We start from the raw sequence: 23346 nt of genomic DNA on the forward strand, positions 1-23346 counted from the left end.
AGTCTGATTTATATAGGTGTCACTGTATAATAGTTCCTACTCCCAAACATATGAATACTAATCAAGAGAAACATTGTAGACTTGTCATATGACTATACTCATCATGACTATATATCTATATAACATTCATGCTCATAAATATATTCTCATCTAAATCTATATATGGCTTGGGCAACACTCATCTGATGGAGGTGGGAGATGAAGCATAGATTATCTACTGCTCGTCAAAGATACAAAAAGGTGCATCAAGAGACCTAACCTAAACTTGCACGATGGTGATTGGTTGAGACATATGATAAATGCATGATTGGAATTGATTATTTTATTCCCTTACATTCCCCTTTTTCCAATATTTATTCAATTCCATAGGATTTAGATTTTATCCTGACTTTTACATTGGCCCTATTATCATAATGTATAGATGATAGATTTTCCAAATTTTCCCTCACTGCATTCAATTGTCATAAGCATTTTGTAAATCCACACTCAATGCACTGTTAAAACTGCTTCAAAAGCAGGATTTAGTATGATGATACGAGGTTTAAAAACAAGTTATTTTAAATGTATATTGAGAAGAGTGTTTTCTCGTATTTAAGAAAAATATATGTTTATTTATTTCAAAGGTGACAGAGACATTTACAGCTGATGTTTCTGAGGAGATTGTAATCCCACAATTCCTCAGAGATTTATCAGACCAGGAAGTGACAGAAGGTGACACAGTGACCTTCATTGTACAACTGGCAGGATCTCCATTCCCAGAAATCTCATGGTAAGGGGTTGTACCAGAATTTTATTTTGCTAGATTCATTCATGAAATTTATTTTAACAAATAGAGTCTTTTAAACTTTTACTATTTTAAGAAGATTTGAACGAATATTTTATACTTGCTTAGAATATGTATCATATACAATATTTGTTGAAAATTTTGTACTGTTTGCTTCTAAATATTTAATTGTTCTGTCCAGGTACAAAGATGGTAAACTAATTGAGTCAGGTGATCATTACAAGGTCGAGGTCAGAGGTAACTTTGCTTCTCTGATTTTGAAAGATGTGATGCCTGATGATGATGCAGAATACACTGTCAAGGCCACCAATGAAGCTGGAACAACATCCAGTGTCGGACAGCTCTTTGTTAATCCAATTGGTAAGATACTATAAATTATAGGAAATTTAATCTGAAAATAAACTGTTATGAGAATTTTTATCATGAAAATATTATATGAAGTAAAACAGGATAATTCATGCAGTCAAATAAGAACAAGCTTTGATGACAGAAATAATACGACAAACAATCTTGATTTTGGAATCTGATGTTTTTTGTGGAGAGGAGATTGTACACTTAATTGTGTATGGTAAAGTTTGTATTGTAATGGAGATATTTAGCAGCAGTTGTTGTGGTAACTGTATAAAAGTCTGTCTGTTTGTCTTAACAAAACTACATTATAACTGTTAACATTTAATAATTCTTTGCCTATTTAGAAACATGGGAACTACAAGGAAAGGTAAAAATTACTTTCACAGAAAACACTGGTATTCACATTTCAGTCTGCACACAGTGATTGTTGTCAGGGATTTTATTATAAATTTGTGGGGAATTGTTTGGTTTTTAGCTCACCTGTATCTGATGAAAAAAAAAAACAATCTATTTGACCACTCCAATACTATAAATAAAAATATTGATAATGCCTATTTAAATAACTTTTTGAAAGTAGATAATTTTACATTCACCAAAATACATCACCAAAAAATGTATAATTACAGATCTTGTTAATAATTTCCATAGATGATAGGTGAGCTTAACAAACTGTCTGGGTCTTCAAGTTTGTGAATACACTGAGCGTTACAATTTCAATACACAAAAAATGCAAGAATATGCAATTTATTTACAGAAGTGTGTTTTCAAGAGGAAAATGAACAAAATTCTGACAGTACTGTAATTTAATTTACATTTTTACTATTATGTAATAAAATACTTGTCATGGGATAAATAGTCCAGTATACCAGTATAGAATAATATATATAGGGACGCTTTAGTGGTTTAATCCATTATATAGTGATTGGAATGCAATATTTTTTTTATTCTCACCATTATTTTTGTTTTTATTTTCAATTTTGTTTTGTTGAGGTTTGGGTGAAGGTTGTATATATGTTTTAATTTGAAGAAACATAAACCACATTGAAAATGAAAATTCATTCATCTTACATGACTTTGATTTTTTTACGAAAAAAAAATTGCAGAATTTTTTAGATTGTCATCATTGCTTAAACTTCTATCTATCAGCTTTATAGAATATTGTAACTGTAAAACAGCAATCTGATTATCTAATTAAGTTGACATTGCCTTATATTTGTAGGTGAAGCACCAACATTCATCTCCAGAATTGATGACAAGGAGATCGAGGTTGGAGCGCCCATTGTCCTTGAATGTCAAATCAGAGGACATCCCAAACCAAGAGTATCCTGGCTTAAAGATGGAGAAGAAATCATAGGAGACAGATTTATGTGAGTTATTTAGTGCAATAATTTCAGGATACATATGATAAGTAAACTTGCTGATGTGGTTCATAGGTGTTTCTCGTTTCTTGTTTTTTATATAGATTAGAATGTTGGTTTTCCTGTTTGAATGGTTTTACACAAGTAATTTTTTAGGCTCTTTATAGTGTGCTTTTAAGTTTGAGCAAAGGCTCCTTGTTGAAGACCATACTTTGACTTATAATGGTTTGACTTTTACAAACTGTGACTTGAATGGAGAGTTGTCTCATTGGCACTCATACCACATCTTCTTATATCTATTATATGATATACATGATTGTGAATTCAGAGAAATATGATGCTTCATGATCAAAAATAGATTTATTGATTAATTTGGTAATTTCATATGATTTTTTTCCCATTTTGAAACTCTGTAAAAATTATCTTTACAAAGCAATACAAAATGTTTGGTAAAGCATAGTAATTTATCATATTGATTTCTTGTAGCTATGATGTCAACGAGGAAACTGCCAAACTAACAATTTTAGACACAATTCCGGAAGATGAAGGAGAATATACCATTAAAGCAATCAATGACAAAGGTGTCGCCACTAGTAGTGCTGAAGTTCTCATCCAATTAGAGGCACCAAAATTCACCGATACATTAAAGGATGTCAGGGCCCAGTATTTAGACACTGCTGTTCTTGAATGTAATGTTCATGGTAAACCAACACCTAAAGTCACATGGTTGGCCAATGATGCCGTTATTGAGGAAAGTGCCAAATATCATATTAGACAAGAAGGCGATCATGCCGTGTTGGAAATTCATGATGTTTCATTAGAGGACTCTGACATTGTTTACTCTTGCCGTGCAGAAAACGCTGCTGGAGAAATCATATGTTCTGCAAATGTTGAGACACAAGGTATTCTTTTATAACTGTTATATCATGTTATTACATATATCCCAGAATGCTTCAGTGAATATGCACACTGCCCTAAATGATTAGCAGTTCCAAAGTCAGTGCAAATGTAAATTAACTGATTAATAAAAAACTTTTTAACATTATGGGTTTCATTTTATGAATGTTTTCTAATCTTTTACAAAATCACTTATTCCATTAGAAATATTGCCGTACTAAATTTCTGTCTAATATTTAATCATTCGTATAAAGGTGACAGTTTATATATAGCCTTGTGACTGAACTGCTAATTCATCAAAGGGCAGTAACTCTTTATGAACAATTAACATAGACAGGTATCTACAATTTGTATAACAACTGCATTTCTATCATTTGTTTTTCATCATTCTTTTCCCGCATGTGATAAAAAAATATGCAGATCTTGAGGATTTATTGTTGAATGTTTGCAATGAACAGTTTATTTACATGTGACAATGTTGATGAAAACTGGATTATTTCATTTTTACTCATTATTTTTTTCATTTTGTATCTGCATTTATTGTTATAACTCATAGTCCTATATGTAACATAGATCAAGTTAAATTACTTAGTTACTAGAATATCTAAATATTTTCTACAAATTTTGTATATTTTGTAATTAGTAAAGTTAAGTTTTTGTATTGAAAGATTGTTATGAATGTTTGTAAGTATCAAATGACAAACAGAATTGTTCCATTGCAATTTAAAGTACAATGTACTTTGTTCTAATCAAGAACTTAGATTCCCTAGACTTACATATAACATTGATTTTGTACTGGTCATTATTTCAAATTTTTACTGTTTCTATTCAAGACAATGAAAAACAACTTAATTAATTGATATCCAATTGATGGTGACAACATTTTGTAAACAATCATATTGTTATTGAACAACAATTTTTCACAACATTTCCATTTTCTGTTGTTTTGTATTATTTTCTGTTTCAGCATGTGATATAAATGTGTGTGCTCGTAAGAACAAAATGTGCATGTAATATTTGTTGTTGTTGCATGGCAACCAATAAAAAAACATTTAAAGAAATATGAAAGAAAATGATTTTTCTTTAGGTCCTGTTAAAATATATTTTTTTTAATAAAACACAATTGATATATTATAATTAGTTATTAAAAAATTAATTAAAATTATCGAGAAGGATCATCTGATATGTAAAATAACTTTTATATAATGTAGCATACAGGAATAGAGAAAGGAAATAATAACAATATAGGAGCAATTTTATAATTTTGTTATCAAGGGGAGTTAATCATTATTATGAAAGAAATATTTTAAATTGTCTCCCCTAGGTAGGTTCATATAACCTATTTTCTTCTGTGTATAACTTCAAACGCTGTCTCTGCTTTTCTCTGCAGTATTATTCCTTGTCTCTCTACATATATATTTCTTTATTCTTCAAAGAAGATAAGAAGGCGAAATATTAAAAGAGATATTAAAGTAAAATTGTATGATTGTTTATTTTTTTGCAATTTTCAAAAGAGATTTTTTTCACATTCCAAATTGACCATTCCATTGTTTTATTATTTATTTTATAAACATGCAAAGCATTAAAATAAGAACAAATTCTCATTAATGTAGTAAATCATTCCATACTCTTAGAGACAAAATTTTATATAAAAAATATTCTATTAATATGTAAATCATGTACTAAAGTTTATATTTATTGTGGTATGTAAATATTTGGAGATAGAAAACAAATTGAAAGAGTAAAAGAAAATGATATGTATAGATATAATATATATATATGTTGGAACTGATCTTAGTTATGTAAACAAAATATTCTAAAAATAAATAAGTTGAAACAACACCATATTTTTTGTCTTATTAAACATTATGAACTAACATAACAAATTAAGTCCAAGATTTTCACCAAAAAGGGGTCATATGGCTGGCTTATTTAAATGTGCATAAATTTTTAAAAGGAAAAAAATGACAGATTATGCTTTATACTTTGAGGAAAATTTTAAAGGAAATCTTGATTTAATTTGTTATGGTGACACGTTAAATGTTTCTGACCCAGCTTGAATGTTGTAGTTTTGTTTTGCCATGCCATTGTTTGCCTTGTTATTGTGTTGCTTGCGATTGAAGACTGTTGAATGTGAGACTTAGATATTGCTACTTAAGAGTACATACAATACACTGTAACAACATCAGTAGTGAGAACTCTTCATGGTTTGTGATAATTGGTTTTTGGTAATTCCAGGATATAGAATTATACAGATTTATGCATGTTAAAACCTGCCATATCTTATCATACACCAGTAACCTTGAAATTTTACAAGGCCAGAAGAAGGTTCAGTTGCTCCTGTTAATGAAGTTTAATTGATTAAATGTTTAACACCACTTTGAACTCTTCATCAGGAAAACTGGCAGATTATTAAACTCTTCTTCTCTTGTCATGCCCCAATGAGTCAGCTTTTGTAGTGTTGAGGTGTATACTGGATCTTATCATTTATCATGTCAAAACTTTCTGGTTATATAATGGTTATTAAGCTTGATAGATGAAGTTACAGGTTGAAGTTTTTTTAAACAGGTTGGATATCTGTTTGGTGAAGATAAAGTTTTGTGATGTCTTTAGTTGTGAGGGATATTTCCATTATTTGGTAGAAAACTTACAATCTTTTCGAATACAGACAAATAATATTCACATAGAAAACTATTAGGTTGATTGTAGCTGATATACCAACAAACAAAACATTGAATTCTGGAGCAACAACAAGCCAGATTACCTAACATCAGATCAGTGTCACACATTTTTTCATCAACATGGAAGCAAAGATAACAAATGTCTCTGCTAAAAATATTCCATTTTTCTATGGTCCATTTATAACCAATTTTAATTCTGTAGTCCTAGTCCTTATTTAGGCATTGGGTTCAATTGAGGTTAGGAATTATAAAAAAGCTAAGGGTAAATTGGGATGAAGATATTAGTACTTGGTAAAGGACCTTTAAAAAAGGCTATTGAATTAATGTACTTTTCTGTCTTTTGAATAAAATGATCTCAAACCATTCGACTGAACAAATGACTAACTTCTGTTATACTCTATTGAATATTGACACTTTCACAAGTGAATTTTAATTGGTTGATAATTACTATTACTTCCTTCAAAATATTCAATTTTAGTCAATAATGAAAAGTGATAAGTTGGAAATAGTATTTTCAATAGTCTATTGGTTTCTAGTCATGCTGACAAAGTATAAATGCAGGTCTTTGTGGTTAAAGTTCCCAAAAGTGTGACAAAAACAAAACCAATAAATCTTGTCCTTGATCTGTAATTATCTGGTTCAATGGTTATTGATCATTTGATCTGCTTTGTTTTATCTACATGGAGAGTTTTTACCTGTAAATTTACCTGTTGTCACCTATTGACACACCTGTCTAATCTTCCATTTCCTGCATCCAACACTGCATGTTATACCTGAAGGGTCAACTCATATGTCATTATCAATGATGTGAGGGTCTACAGGAGTGGGTCTGACGTAATGTAAGAGATTTGTCGTCATATTTGCATGTGAATGTAGTGGGTTTATTGTGAATATATTATAATATTAAATGCATGAGATTAGAATTTTTGTGGTTTTTGTGTGTTGATGCATGAAAATCTTTAGTAAGTGTGTAAAGTGTGTCAACCCACCCGTGGAATTAAATTTACAGATGCATGCAGAAGCTAGTGCAGCTAAAACTTGAGGATGAAATTTGTTCTTTGAAAGATTATTACATATAAAAATTCAAGTAAAGTCAGATTTTTATAATTTATTAAATTATATAACAGCTTTTGAAAATAATCTTGCATGGGAATATCAGTATGTGATTTTTTTTTCTTATTAACAATTTAATTCATAAAATATTAAAGGAATTTTGATATTTAGCACAAGGTTTTATATTTCATTAGTGATATGTATCAGTTTATTCTTATTTTTTTTTTTGGTAATGTAATTTCAGTGATTGTAAGGGTTTCTCTTTGTACATAATTCTGAGATACAAGGTTGTGCTATAAGTTTTTCAATTAGTCACCAAAAATATATTTATTGAATTGAAATACATTTAAAGATTGAGCTTTTTGATAAGTATTTAAACATGTAACAAATTATTGAATTATTTTCACTTTCAATTTTTGACCTTTGAACTATAAAAAAAGAGATCATTATGTAAAGCTAAGCTGGTATTGAATTACATAGCTAAGCGGACTAGCACAGCCTTTGTTGTAACAGTTAAAAGTTGAATTATACAAATATTTGTTGAAAGTAGTTTTTCTTTTCTTTTCAAGAAAATACCTCATATAATGTACAACAGTATTTAGTGATATTGAATTAGACACTTTAAACCCAGTAATTTGCAATTCAACGCTATTATTTATTGTAAGTTATATATGGTTTTGTATAACTTTTTGAGGCTTTATATGAGTGAGTTATAAAAAAGTAAAGGTGAAAAGGTGTACTATCTTAACAAACTATTCAAAAAGTGGCCGTTAGCAGAAGGGTATTAGTTACCTTAACATATCTATCACTCTACCATAGGTTAAATAAGAAGATTTTTCTATCAATTATATAATAAAAAAATTTAATACAAGTACCCTTAAGCTTTTGTAGTAAAAATAGACAACTTTCAATTAACAGAGAAACAATTAAAAATCCATTTATAATTAAGCATGTGTTTCCTGTTTTTCCTTTATTACAATTCATGTAGTAATGTGTTGGTTTCACTCTCAATATTATATCACTCTCACCTAGGGGTACTGGTACCTGGTATGAAATAACAGTACATTTATAATTATTAAAATGTTTTTTTTTTCATAACTTTTTTGTGAACTGTCAATTTTTGTTATATTAAGAAAAAAGAAAATATTCTATACTGTTTGTATCATTTATAAATCAAGTGTTTCCTTTGTAATTCACATTAAAATTTTAGCACTTTGAATTTTATTATTCTGCATTAATCTTACAAACAAACTTGATGAAGAATTATTTAATAAAAACCATGGATTTTTATTCAAAACAAATATCTTGTTCATGAACAATGGTAGAATAATACCTTCTGATTCTTTTGTAGAAATTTCACCAGAAACAAGAGAATCCCCAGAAAAGGTTACTGGTAAGTAAATTCTATTTATAAGGAAAAAAAATCGAAGATATTATGTTTGATTGTTAATTGAATTGTTAGTCCTCAGAGCATTATTCTCATTAACTCAGCCTGTATTCAATTAAAATATTGAAGGTTATATCAAATTGTATTTTGATGGGAAAAATGCACCAGTCAAAATATTACTGCCTGTAATGTATTTATAGGTACATACAAATGCTTGTTATATGTTAATGCTGTAAAATCTCCTTTAATTCAGTAGGAAGAATTAAAACAGCATAACTTATTTAGTCTGAGATTATTACTAATCCATTTTGGGTTCAAGAGGTGTTATTTAATTAAACCAGCAGGTTTTGAGTGTCAAAAGAGTCTGACCCCTGTTATACCTTCTGACCCCCTGTTATACATCTTGAAACGTGATAAGAGATAATGAAGCTATGTATTGCTTGTTGTTTTATTCATCAACATGAGTCATATCTACTTAGAATTGACATAAAAGTAAACAAAACTTTTGACATGTTTGTCTTTATCAGAAAGTAATTATAGATAGAGTTATCTCCCATTGGTAGTGTAATCATGTATCTTCTTCATACACAAAAGTAACACATAAAATGTATAAAACTAAATAATAGAAACAATTATATATTAAAAAACATGGACATGAATTTTTTTTTTAAAGTTGATCTTAAGATTTAAAGGTATTAAAATCGGAAGATAAAATTTTATATTTCAAATTCAAACTTGTTGAATTTTTTGTAAAATTTGAAATTGCATTTAAAATTCTTAGCACATAAGATTAATGAGCAAAATAAAATAATATCATTCATAAGACATATTATCAGATTAGGATTTATACATTTTTGAGGTAATGACCGATTATCAGTGGTCAAGTAATTAAGTGACCACATAATTAGTTTTGGCCGAAGTTAGTAAACAGGAATAGGTAGCAGTTCTGCTTGAATATTTTTGCAGTTCCGACATGATTTTAGCGTGAAAAAGTTGAAACAGTAATGTTTGTAAATTTTAATGAAAATTCAGGGGAGAAGTAATTAGTGAACAGCTTTACATAAAAAATATTGAGATAAATTATTATAATGTGGGCTTCTGTCACAGAGGGATTTCATTAGGGAATTATCTTCATAAAAGTTTGTAATTAACATATGGAGGCATTAATTCTTGACAGAAAGGTTGATTGGTGTTTCTCTATGTACTAAAGATGTTATATGATCTTATTAATTAATGTGTAAACACGAAGATGAACATTTGATCTGGAGTAGAATTCTATAGGATATACATAATGTAAAAAACCTTACTTCAAAGGATGACATTCATTTTATAAGTGACAAGTGAAAAAATGTTCAGATGAATATTGTGTGAGGATATAAAAATGACATTTGTGTCAATAATATGTAGCATTGGCAATGAACTTCTAATAGAGATTAAATGATTGATGAATGTGAATACACAATTAATTTATTCTATATCTAGGTAAAGAGGGAAGATTTTTTAATGTTTTTATTTGATGTATTTGGATGTAATTTAAAATCGAATCAACTTTTACAAATCTTGACTATTTTGCCAGTGGCAAAAGAAATAAAAAATAAATTGAAAACTTTTTAAAGAATGTTAAAGTGCTTTTTACAGATAGGTTCAATGAAGATTAAATAAAAAATCTTAATGTCCAGCATGTAGGCAATTAGTATTAGATGTGCTGACAATTTGTTTTATAGAACATAGTAATTGATTCTGAAATTAAATACGGAAATTCAATATTCTCATTGAAATAGATCTGTGGATATTTTAGACCTTTTAAATGAAGTGTGTGAAAAACAAAAGAATGGATTTTAAAAATTGAAAGAAATTAACAGTGCATTCATTTTGATGTAAAGTTATGGCATTTTTGGCCTGGTTTGTAAAATAAACCAAAACAATGATATGAAGAAAGTGATTTTTAGGCTGTCAACCTGAAGTGATCAGTTTATACAATTTTATAAATAGAAAATAATTGATATTTGACATGTGTTGCAAACATGGAATTTTTTACTTATACAACATATTAAGATGAAAAATCTATAATTACAAAATTGCAATGTTATTTTTATAATGGCCTCAATAACTAAAAATGATGATATAAGCTAACTATGAAATGGAAAAATGGATTTTCTGCAGTGTCTTATTCTTAATGATGGATTCTTAATCAGAAAATGTTTTATAACAGCAGTGTTAGCGAAATAGAAACAGTCTTGGATATGAATAAATTATGAATTTCATTGGAAAAAGATCCTGCATTTTGAAAATGAATACAAGTTAACCTATTGATTCCAATGAAAAATGGATGCAATATATAGATATTAAGCCAAGATGTGAAATAGGCTTTGAAGATTTCAAAAAAATTACCATGTGCAATATTGAGACATTCTAGGAGATTTCTGCAGTGTCTTCTCACAAGATTTGTTCATTTTGCTAAAATGACTGTTGGGTATACTTATATTACTATTATAAGTAGTCTGAAAATTGAAACATTGACTCTAGAGTATTTAAATACAGGTTAGTTGAATAAGGGGAGATAATTTTATTGTTTTTGTTTTTTATTTTTTTATGTTGTACCTCTAAAGTAAAGTACATCATTAATCTTTAGACTTAATACTTTACCTTGGTGCACAGAGAATTTGGATTTTAAGGCTTTGGTGATTTAGGTTCCATAATCTTAAATCTCTTAAATTCACACTCTTCAAAGTACATTAGGTTCAGATAATTATAAATAGAAATAAATGTTAATTTTGTACATGTAATTTTCAGTTTTCTTTTGATAATTTTTTTATTGCAGTATACCTTTTAGTTGTTGAAAAAAAAAGAAGAACTTCAACCGAGGCAAAACAGATTGAAAATACTTAAATTTTTATTGAGTACAGCTGAATACCCTTGTGGGATTTTAACAGATTCTAAAATTGCTGAGTTGGGGCAACTTGATAATTTAGGGTACTAGACAGGGCAAAAGTAGATACAATTGTGCTTTATGATGGAAAGAAACATTTGTATTTTCATTTGACTTGATTGGAATTCTTTCCTTATTTTATGATTGCATTGCATGTTTTCTATTACAGGTACAGACGAGGCTGCGAAAGGAGAGGACACTGCTGTTATTGTCACTGAAGGCAAAGCACCAGAGTTTCTACTCAAGATACAAACAGAGACAGTAAGTTCATTGAAAATAAGATAAAAAATGCAATATTCGTTTTAAAAAATGAAATGTTTAGAGAAGCAAACATCATTAGACCAGCTTTACTTACATGAATGATCCAAAAGTTGAATGGGATAATCAGTTTTAATTGGTTAATGAAATCAGTTTTTTGGGTTACTGGTTTATTTAATTCATTTTAAATCAAATATTTCAAACCTGGCCATATCTAAAAAAATATCAATCTTTTTTTTAATTCATTTATAGGTTGAACAAGGTGAACTTGCTGATTTCAACGTAGAAGTTTTAGGAACACCACGACCAGAAATTCATTGGTTGTACAATGGTATTGAGATCCTTCCAGACAAACGTCATGCTATTTTCGACGACAACAATTTATCCCACCTACAGGTGTATGACATTGACAAGGCTGTACGAGGAACATATTCTGTGGAGGCTACCAATGATTATGGTACTGCCACATGTAGTGCTGAATTGGTGGTCAAAAGTAAGTAGCAATACATGATTATTTGTTTATTTGTTAATTGTAATACTGTGGATTCATTATTATTCATTGGATACCAATTTTTTGTGGAAAAAGTGGTTACAATTTTTATAGATATTTCTGCAGACTTGGGCAAAAACCACTACCTGTAAATCAAATGTCAACGAAAATGAACGTTTTCCTCAATCCACGAAAATTGGTACCAACGAAAGAAATGAATTCACAGTATGCCACTATATCTGCTCTTGGTTAAAGCATGGTTGCTACTTTTATTGGTTGGGGAAGATGAGTGTTCCAAGAGAGAACTATCTATCTTTGGCAGGAAAACTTGCAATGCTTCTCAAATAAGATTGGGGTTGAACACATCTCTCTACTTACCATCACAAGTCAATAAGACCTGCAGTTTTAACACTTTGACATCATTTACTGCAGTATGGTGACCTTTAGATATAAATAAAAGAAAAATTGGGGTACATATCAATGAGGACCCAATAACACCAACATCTAATTAAAGACATATAGAAGTCTACATATAATAGAGTACATGGAGAGTTTTCATACAGTGTTTTCTAGTTGAATGCATGACTTTTTCATTTGCATTTCTCTTTGTTTCCAAATGACTTCAGTTAATACAACATTGAGTATGATAATACCCATACATAACTGAATAGCCTATCATCCCCAAGACCTTTAATTCAGAGCCTAGGGCAGAAATATCTACTTAGGGTTTTTTAAATGATGTTACAAATTTACAGTAAAACATGTTAGTTAATATATTGATATTTTCATCGATTGAAACTTAACTGTCAAAATGATTTAATTTTACAGCACAACCAGAAGAAATTACCCAAGAACTCCTAGCTCCTAAATTCATTGTTGAGATACAGACAGTGGAAGCTACAATCGGAGAAACAGCCAAATTTACCTGTAAAGCTCAAGGACAACCCAAACCACAAATTCTGTGGTTCAAAAATGACAAAGAAATTACTAAGGATGACAACAGATTTAGTATACAGTATGGTGATGAGGAAGGGGAGGAAACTCTACTTATTGTCGATGTATTACCAGAACATGATGGGACATATACAGTAGAAGCCAAGAACACTGCTGGTAGTACGAAATCTAAAGCTGAACTCTTTGTTGAAGGTAAATATTCTTTCAAGAGAAACAGATATCATGGTTTTCATCATAATGAGCAAATCATATTAGCTTAAGTTTTCATATGGTTTTCACATTGTACAAAATGCATGTTATAAATACTCGTTAAACCAAAATTTTAATTCTGTAATTTAAGAGACAGTAATCTTGAAAAGCTACTACAAATATTACTCTTCTACATAGTAAATATGTTTATGATGCCTCTTTTTAACAAAAGCATATGAAAGACCTCCGGGAATAGAGTAAATTGCTAAATCATTAATTGTACATTTGAATTGTAGAAGTCAGAGAGGACAAACCCTCAGCTCCAGAGTTCATTAGAGTACCAGAAAAAGTGTCTGCTAGACAACATGATACAGCTCAATTCATGGTCAAGGTCATTGGAACACCCAAACCTAAAGGTAAGAACATTCCTTAAGATTTACATACAGATATATTCTTTACCAATTGTCATAACTTACATTTGTTGATTGCAATTTTTTCCCCCAATTTTCTGATATTTTGCACAGTGTGTAAGTATCTCGAGAGTCCAGATAAAAATGCAAGTAAACTTGAGACTTGTTTTTTATACATTTCTAAACTGAAATTTATTTAAAAAATATTGGTTATTTACACCACTTTGCCCATGTGACAAACTTGGATCTTCCCTTATATGGATACATCAACAGAGTTAAGAACATTTAGTGTGAAAAACCATTCATGAAATCAGCTAAATAGTTATAAACATTGAAAGTATCCACTAAAATAAGTTTGTGTACTGTTTCTCATTATATTTTCTTTTGCAGTTGTATGGAAGAAAGACAACATGATATTGGAAGACAAAGAACTCTATCAATTTGAAAAGTACGAGGACCAATACTGTTTTGAGGTGAAGGACAGTGATGTAGTGGATGCTGGTGTCTACACCTGTGTTGCTACTAATGAAGTAGGGGAGGTCACTGTTGACATACCACTGATTGTCAATGAGATAGGACGTGACAAGAGACTATCAGAATCCCCACTGGTCCTCCGTCACCAAGACACGTCACAAGCACCAGAATTCACAGAGATCTTTGAGGCTGTAACTGTAATGGAAGACAAACCATTAGAGTTAACATGCAGAGTTAATGGACTTCCACGTCCTGAGATCACATGGCTGAAGAATAACAAAGAGATCGCTCAGTCTCCCAATGTTAAAATGTCATATGATGATGATACATGTACACTGAAGATAAAGAAAACCAACATCATGGACCATGAAGGAGAATACAAAGTTATTGCTGAAAATCCAGCAGGTATGGCTGATGTAACAGCACCAGTCACTATTGAGGGTAAAACAGAAAAACCAGAATTCACACGTAAACTTAACAACCGTGATGTCAAAGAAGGCAGACCTGTCAAATTTGAATGTTCTGCCAAGGGTATTCCAGCACCTGATATAACATGGTTCCTGAACAATAAGCCTGTAGAAGGTGTACGATTCCACACAGATGTCCGTAAGAGTTTCTCTGACACTATCTACAGTCTGAGTATTGATAAAACTGAGATAGAAGATGCTGGAGAAGTGAAAGCCATCGCTAAGAACAAAGCAGGAGAGGCTGTTACCATTGCCAAACTTCTTGTTGAAGGTACAGTGTTACATTTATTAAGTTTGTGAATCTACTCTTTTTATTCTAGAAGCATGTCAGAATATGTTAAAAATTCTAATGTTTAGCAATTATAAAAATATTTTAAATTAGAATATTTTGCTTTCTAGACTATTTCATTACACAAGAATTAAATAAAGTATTTCTGACTTTATATATCTGTATCATTTGAGTAAATTGCAAAACTTTATTTATGTAGTTTAGATTTTTTGTTGACAAGATTTTGCACAGATTTGTGAAAATAAGTTAACCAATTTTGTTTTCTATTGACTAAATCTGGAAACTAAACAGTAATCATAAAAGAAAATTGTACTTAAGTAATTATATTATGAAATTGTCTTTGTTTATCAATTAACAGAGAAGAAAGAAGCTCCTAAGTTTGTAAGAAAACTGGACACTGTGAATGTTGTGGAGAATGATACTGCCGTACTGGAGGTGGAAGTCACAGGAAAACCAAAACCACATGTCACTTGGTAAGGCTGTTATCTTTATATATGTTAATGCAGACTCTTGTTAAATCTTTGTTATCCAAAAAGTATATTAAAGTGAAAATCACCTAATAATAAAATTGTGAAATTGCCTGTAAAAGGGAAATAACCTCGAAATAATTGAGTGATATCTTACAGAAATAACAATCATAAGATTAGAAAAAAATTACAATATCTTCATTGTATTGTGACATAGTTTGATAAATGATATTGTGTATTGTAGGTTGACAATGGACAAAGAAATCCCTGACACAGACAGAACAAAGATAGAGGTTGAAGGTAACGTCCACAGACTGACCATCAAAGATACCAAGAAAACTGATGAGGCCCTGTACACAGCACGTGCCACCAACCCAGCTGGTCAAGTGTCTTGTAACGGCAGAATCAAAATCCAACGTAAGTTTACATTTAAATGTTTAGAATAGAATAACAAACCGTCACTATTTTGTTGTATGGAGTTTCAGTTTAAGTATGTGAATTTGAAAGTAAATAAAAGTTGAAGACCAAAAGTCACAATTTATATTTTTTAAAATTAATAATTATCAGCTGTTTACATTTCAGTGTAAATTTATTTTAATTCTTATGTTCTGTTAATAATAAATGTTACTATTTTTTTCTTTCTATATTCCAGCTGCAAGAAGACCTTCTATTGTAACCAAAATGGCCGACACATTGCTTCCAGAAAATGCTCCTGCCAAATTTGAATGTCAAGTAGAAGGACTTCCTCTACCTAATGTTAAATGGTCAGTAATTAAATTTTCATGAGTTCAGTTGATTTAGCACTAAGATATTGAAATGTTGGTAAAGTAGTATAAAAATTCTAATAAACTACACAGTTATATTATGAATGTAAACATATATTGAAAATTGTATATAAAAAAATGGATCATAGCTATTTTGGTAGTATTTTACAAGATAATAAAATGAATTGAGCAATAATATTATTTATAATGAAATTCACCAAACTTTTATAAAATAAAATTCTGTACTTTTGGATATGTTTCTGTTAAAAACTGTTTATAGTTTATTTATATTCCCTTTATCAGGATCTGTAATGCCATCTACCGATACCTTTAATTTTCTCTACAAGACATTTGATTTTCTCTGCAATACATTTGATTGAGATTGTGTTTGTAGGTTTATCAATGATAAGGAGATAGAGGAAGGAGAGGATGTTCACATAAGATTTGACAGACGTAGGAGTACCTACACACTGGAGATTGACAATGCCACACCAGAGATGCAGGGTCTTCTCAAAGCTGTGGCTGCCAATGCCATGGGAGAACAACTAATGACAGCTAACCTTGAAGTCAGAGGTCAAGCTCCTAAGTTTGAAGAAACACCACTCAAATGTACCATACTGGAAGGTGAGAATGAGTTTGTTGTTGTATGTCCAGACATACACTGGTTTACAAATCACATATATATTGCACAACAACGATGTCTTACATATCCATATGTTATAAATAAAGTATAGGGAGCTGTTGACAAAAATATATCCAATAAACCTTGGGAAATTTTTCTTCTGTTGGTACCAAATTGATGAAAATCCAATCAGAAATGACCTCACATAATTATTTCTTTTAAAAAAAAATTATAGTAAATATTATAGTTGACTAATACTTCTTTTATAACACTGCAGCCAATGTTTTCAATATGGTTGTCTTTGTACTAAAAGAAAATAAAGTAACATAGAATTTATATTATTTATCAGTATATTTGACTTTTTTACTTTCTAGGTGAATCTGGAATGTTCCGATGTTTGGTATCTGGTGAACCTGCTCCAGAAATTCTCTGGTCCAAGGGTAAATGGAATAAGATCAAAGATGGTGGAAAATACAAAGTATACAAAGATGAGACTACAGGTGAAGATGTCCTAGAAATAACTGACATCAAGAAGAAAGATGCTGGAACGTATCTGGTCACAGTTAAGAATGAGCATGGTACGACCGATGCACCAGCGACACTTATCGTAACAGACAAACCTGAGGATGTACAAGATTGGAAAGACATGCTCAAACACAGGTAATAATTCAAAGATCAAAGGGCATTCAGTTTGTAATCTACTGGTCAATTTGATTTCCAGTGTCTGGTTTTTTATATGACATGTTTTAAAAACTATGACATTTTTATCATTGATTAATATTAAACTTATAATTGAATTATGCAACCAACTAAGAATTAATACTGTGGATCTATTTATTTTCGTGGGTACCAATTTTCGTGGATTGCTGAAAAACATCACTTTCATGGATATTTAATTTTGTGGTTTTGCCAAAGTCTGCATACAAACCAATGGCAAATATGCAATTCGTTGAACATTTATATTTGTGGTTAACCTGAAACCATGAATTCCACAAAAAATTGGGATCCAACGAAAATTAATGAATCCACTGTATATCATTTAACTGGTTAAGAAATCACCAATCTATATTACAGAGAAATAGAAAGAAGACAGATTGAGGAAGAGGAACTATTACTCCCCAACCTTAAACATGTGGAGCAGGAGGAAGCCATGCCTGAAGACAAGAAGAAGTTTACCCCTGGATTCATGGAACACGATGAACCTGTCGCTTTTGAAATATTCAAGAAGAGAAGAGAATCTCAGGTATAGTAGTAGGAAAACATATAATTAAGAATGTTTTCCACAACGCACAAAAATTAAAGATAGATGTTAAATAAACATTGTTTTAAAATCTCCAGATTTGTCACAGATGAATTAATTATTTCATTAAAATGGGTTTGATGTCATTCCAATTTTGATTGACAGTATTTTTGATTTTATTGGTATTGAAGAGAGATTTATTACAAATGAATTTGATTATTTTATAAATTTAGATATACAAACAGGATATGTAAAATTACCCATCATTTGATCAATTTTTCTGACAAATTGCAAACAAATAAAATATGTTTGTTGATTATAACCCTGATTTTTTTTTTTAGCTGACTCAAATCCCAGAGCGATCAGAGCCAGAGAAGACAAAGAGAGAAAAACCAGAATTAGAGACCTATGAAAAACCTAAGCCTGAAGAGAAATCTCTTGAAAAAGTAGAAGAAAAGGAGAAAGAAAAATATGTTAGAGGAGTTAAACCAAAGGAGATTGAAGAAGTTGAAGATTTCCAACTCAAAATACCTAAGGCTGATGTAAGTGATTTTTTTTTTAAATATTTTTGTAAATTTCAAAAATTATTGCTGAGTTCAAATATTAATTAGATGTATGACACACTTCACATTCATGAAATTTGAATTTAAATAGAGATTTAATTTTTATTTTGATATATTTATTTTCCAGTGGAAGTTTATAACTCCTCTCAAAGACACAACAGTTAAGGAAACAGAAGAAGCCATCTTTGAATGTGAATTGAACATTTCAAACGTTTCTGTGACCTGGACTGTCAAAGATCAGGTGATAGAACAAAGTCCAAAGTACATCATCAAATCTGACAAGACCAAACACACTCTCATCATTGCCAAATGTCTTCCTCAAGACAAAGGGGAAATAACTTGCTCTTTTGCTAAATTACAGACCAAGGCTAAATTGACAGTTGAAGGTAAGTTTCTATGGTTGTATTTCCTATCATCTTTGCCAATGTTTTTCATTTTGATAAAAAAAAATAAGTCACCTTCAGAAAAATTTAATGTTCTAAAAAAATTTTGTAATTTAAAAGACAAAATATTGGAGGCATCTATAGGATGAAAACACCATAAAGACTTGTAAAATAATGGTTAAGGGGATAAAGACAATAGACTCAGGAAATAAATAAATTGCAATTAAATCAAAGGTAACCATTTTATGTTGGCATGTCAATTTAACTTATTCAAATGAGAAATAGTGTAAGGATAATTGTACACAACCATAGATTAAACTAAATGACTTTTTATTGTTTGTATAGAAGTGCCAGCAGAGTTCATCTTGAAGCTAGAGGATGCCAAGGTTGAACCAAACCAAGATGCAACTTTCACTTGCAAGGTCAACAAAGAGGATGTAGAGGTCAACTGGCTGATTGACAACAAAGAGGTGCCAGATTCACCAAAGTATGATGTGAAGCATGAAGATGTGACACATTCCCTGACTATTAAGGACATTGATGTTGGTGATTCATGTGAAGTGTCAGCAGTGTTTGGTGATGCTTCAACATCAGCCAAACTTGTTGTCCAAGGTAAATTAATAAAAATGTTGCATTAGATAAAAGAATAATTACAATATGGTAAGAATACATTTAGCACTAAAACTAAAAAAATGATACAGTAAAATTAAAACTATTTTTTAAGTTCAGTCTCAAATAATAGCATTCACATTTGTTAATTGTCAAAAAGCAAACAATATTATTCCATTCATATCTAGCAAAAGAATATTCAGTTGACATTTTAGAGAATATATTGTTAGAAGTATTAGATTTTAATTCTCTTATAATAATTACAGACGTAGCTGCTGATTTCTCCATGCCACTCAAAGATGCTACTGGTCTTGAGAACTCAACAGTTGAATTTGTCTGTGAGTTGACCATACCATCAGACGATGTACATTGGTTCCTAAACGATAAATCATTACAAGAAAGTGATAAAGTCAAAATCATTAAAGACGGCAAGAACCACAGAGCTGTTATTAGTAATGTCAGCATTGAGGATGAAGGTCAAATATCAGTTACCGTTGGTGACAAGAAATCAACAGCTGGTCTCTATGTTGATGGTAAGTTTCTCTACACAATCTCTGGAAATTTTATTTTGTACCAACTTGACATTTGTACCTTGAAAATGAGACAGTTATGGGAAAATCTATTTAAAACTCATAGTCATTTATTAAATATTTCAGCTTTTTTAAGAACCAAATATTGTTATTTTAGAAGTGGCACCTGAATTCACCAAGCCATTATCAGATGCTACCATTTTGGAAGGAGACACTGTAGAGTTGACTTGCGAGGTCAACAAAGAGGGCGCCACTGTCAAATGGTTTGCCGATGCCAAAGAAATCACTGATGATGATAAGTTTGAAATTATCACTGAAGCTACAGTACACAAACTCCGTCTCAAAGATGCCTCATTATCAGACGCTGCTGAAATTACAGCAAAGGTGGAAGATCAGAAAACTACAGCAAAACTCAGTATTGAAGGTATGTCATGGCATGACTCTATACAATTTGTAAGAGATCTTGAATATTACTTCTTCCTTTTTGAATTTGAATTTATTCATGACCATTATTGTCTATATAAAGATGGCCATGTCACAGATATCACTGAGATATTTCCCTGCAATATGTGTATAACTTTTTAATGATAATGTTATTGCCATTTGCTTGCAAATGTCTTTTTATGTTATTAATATTGCTTACATATGTAACATCTGATATATGTGATTACTGGTCATAAAAAAAAATTAAATGTCTGTGCTTTGTCATGTTTGTGGTTACTGGCATTAAAAACACAAAATATATCAGCTATGCTTTGTGATTGAGTACACAAAATGCAATGTTTGTGCTTTTTGAATATTTCTATATAAGATTTCCTAATATGGGACCTGTGTATTGAAAGAGCATGATATTTTATTGGCATGAATTTCTCCTCAGATACACCTGTTGAATTCCTTGCTAAACTAACAGAACAGTTTGTTGAGGAAGACCAAGAATGTGTTTTTACGTGTGTGGTCGACCGTGAAGATGTGACGGTTGATTGGTTCCATAATGACTTACCTTTGTTGCCTAGCGACAAGCATGTGGTTAAAGATGAGAAAAAGATGCACACTCTAGTCATAAAAAATACTGATCACTCCGACATTGGTGAATATACAGTTGTCGTGGGTGACAGTAGAAGTTCAGCCAAGCTGAACCTTGATGGTAAATTATTTACACATTGTTTGCAGTGGTAATTGAAGCACTGTGTTACACATATCATGTACACATATAAGTACACATACTATATACAGACTGGGTAAGGACTAACATCCTCGATTCAAAATACTGTTAAAAACTTTCATATTACAAAGATGGAATTTATGATAATTATGTATAATGTTATTTTAATTTACTCAGTCTTTTAAAATGAATTGGAAGCTTATCAAATCTGTTTTGAAACAATGTTCTTGATTCAACTTTTATATCAGGAAAGGATTATTTTATGTCAAAAGCATAATGAATCCATTTTTTACACACATAAATAATATGTTTGTACACATCATTTTGGAAGATCATTACCAAAGGAAAATTTATTTATTTATTGGGAAGAATTCATATTTTGAAATTGTTCCTAAAGACCTTAAGAAAACAACAGTATTTTGAAAATTTATACAAAAAGCATATAACAGTGTACCTCTGATTATATATTTTCTTGTATCTATAATTCTTGCAATGGCTGTCTTTGCAATATATGCAAATGAATTCTTCAGGAAAGATCGTATAAGACATTAACCTGCACTCTTCAAAACTCTCTTTGTTACTTTATATTCATGAAAACACATAAATAACTTTGTATAAAAGAATCTCTGCACTTCTGAACAGTTTAAAATATTACTGGAAAATTATATATATTGTGTGAATTATCAATACACATTTCAAAATATAAGGGAAACAGAAAAAGCAGAAATTAAGATCTTTATTTTGAAGAAAAAGTTAAGAAAACAAAATTGAATTTTACAGCTGAGGTATAAAAGTGATATGCTTTGACGACAATTAAAATTGACATGTATTTAATTATTACACTGTTTAACTTTTATCAGAAAAATGACTTTATCATCATTTCGCATGCTTATGCCATAACAAGCATATTACTTCTATTTATATTCAGATGAATGATTGCAAATGTTTGATCAAATAGTTATTAATCACTAATACACGCCCAGAAGATGTACCTAATTGGATTTAATCTAAAAATCCTAGATATTTTTGTATCATTTTGTTATATTGTAATGATAATTTGGAATATTCAAATCTTGTTCAAAAGTCAGTTTAACATCCACTCCCTTTTAAATTGGCAATCATACCACAAGTCCTTCTTTTAATATTAATAATCAATGAAAATAATATTTGATGAGAATAACCGAGATCATAGTACGAATGATTACTTGGACACTTTTTGAAAATCTGCGTTAAATTGTCTATTGTCTATTTATCTTCTGGATGTGTATGTTTTATGCATGTTGTGATCTCTTGCATTTTGTGTTTGATGTGTGTCTATCCCTGTTTCCTTCCAGCATCACCCGTTTCCATAGTAACACCTCTAAAACAAACAGAAGGTTTTGAACAGCAGAATGCAACAATGTTGTGTGAACTTTCTGGTCGCACTACTGAAGCAATATGGCTGAAAGGAAACGATGTGTTAGAAGATTCAGACAAATATCGAATGACATGGGATAGTTGCATGCACAGTTTAACAATAGTCAATTTAAATTTTGATGATGAGGCAGAATATTCCCTTATTGTTGGTGATAAGCGCACATCTGCTTTTTTGTTGGTCGAGGGGATGTACAGTAGAGTAGAAAGTGATATTGATGACTCGGATCATTTTTCAGAATCTCAGGGAAATATATATTGATTAAAACACTTCTGTGATAGTGAATTGTTAAATTTTGCAAATTCATGAAGATATTTAACCTTTATATTTGTACATACATATATTCATATATTCAAGATTATTTATATATTTATTGCATGTTTGTGATATTTGATTATTGAAAAATTAATTCCGTGATACATTTAAATGACATTAGGTTATAAATATATTTTTCAAAGATAAACACATTTGGCAGCATAGGAATTTGATTATAGTTTTATTTTAGAGAAAAGGGAGGGAAAATATATAGTTTGAGACATAGAATAGAATAGTAAGAAGATAAGGGATGGTTGAGCCATTTAAAGCTGTTTGGAAAAAAAATGTATAAAAAAGAATATAGGT

At 30.4% G+C, this 23346-nt stretch overlaps 1 protein-coding gene across 22 annotated transcripts in view; it reads left to right on the plus strand.

Moving 5' to 3' along the window:
* LOC143058355 (uncharacterized) overlaps positions 1–23346 on the plus strand; it is a 295609-nt gene that overhangs the window by 180238 nt on the left and 92025 nt on the right. For 21 of the 22 annotated variants that reach the window (XM_076231837.1, XM_076231830.1, XM_076231829.1 and 18 more), the window contains 22 exons: positions 624–769; positions 966–1144; positions 2355–2502; positions 2980–3395; positions 8476–8517; positions 11610–11701; positions 11951–12191; positions 13017–13334; positions 13628–13747; positions 14132–14953; positions 15330–15444; positions 15683–15855; positions 16091–16202; positions 16597–16826; positions 17199–17484; positions 17899–18067; positions 18406–18606; positions 18755–19013; positions 19356–19622; positions 19886–20152; positions 20307–20573; positions 21027–21293. In XM_076231837.1, coding sequence (XP_076087952.1) covers positions 624–769; positions 966–1144; positions 2355–2502; positions 2980–3395; positions 8476–8517; positions 11610–11701; positions 11951–12191; positions 13017–13334; positions 13628–13747; positions 14132–14953; positions 15330–15444; positions 15683–15855; positions 16091–16202; positions 16597–16826; positions 17199–17484; positions 17899–18067; positions 18406–18606; positions 18755–19013; positions 19356–19622; positions 19886–20152; positions 20307–20573; positions 21027–21293 — 5137 coding nt within the window. The remainder of the gene's footprint in view (positions 1–623; positions 770–965; positions 1145–2354; positions 2503–2979; positions 3396–8475; positions 8518–11609; positions 11702–11950; positions 12192–13016; positions 13335–13627; positions 13748–14131; positions 14954–15329; positions 15445–15682; positions 15856–16090; positions 16203–16596; positions 16827–17198; positions 17485–17898; positions 18068–18405; positions 18607–18754; positions 19014–19355; positions 19623–19885; positions 20153–20306; positions 20574–21026; positions 21294–23346) is intronic. The other variant, XM_076231847.1, reaches the window with a different exon arrangement.

The sequence above is a fragment of the Mytilus galloprovincialis genome, chromosome 14 (assembly GCF_965363235.1).
Source record: "Mytilus galloprovincialis chromosome 14, xbMytGall1.hap1.1, whole genome shotgun sequence".
NCBI classification, from domain to species: Eukaryota; Metazoa; Mollusca; class Bivalvia; order Mytilida; family Mytilidae; genus Mytilus; species Mytilus galloprovincialis.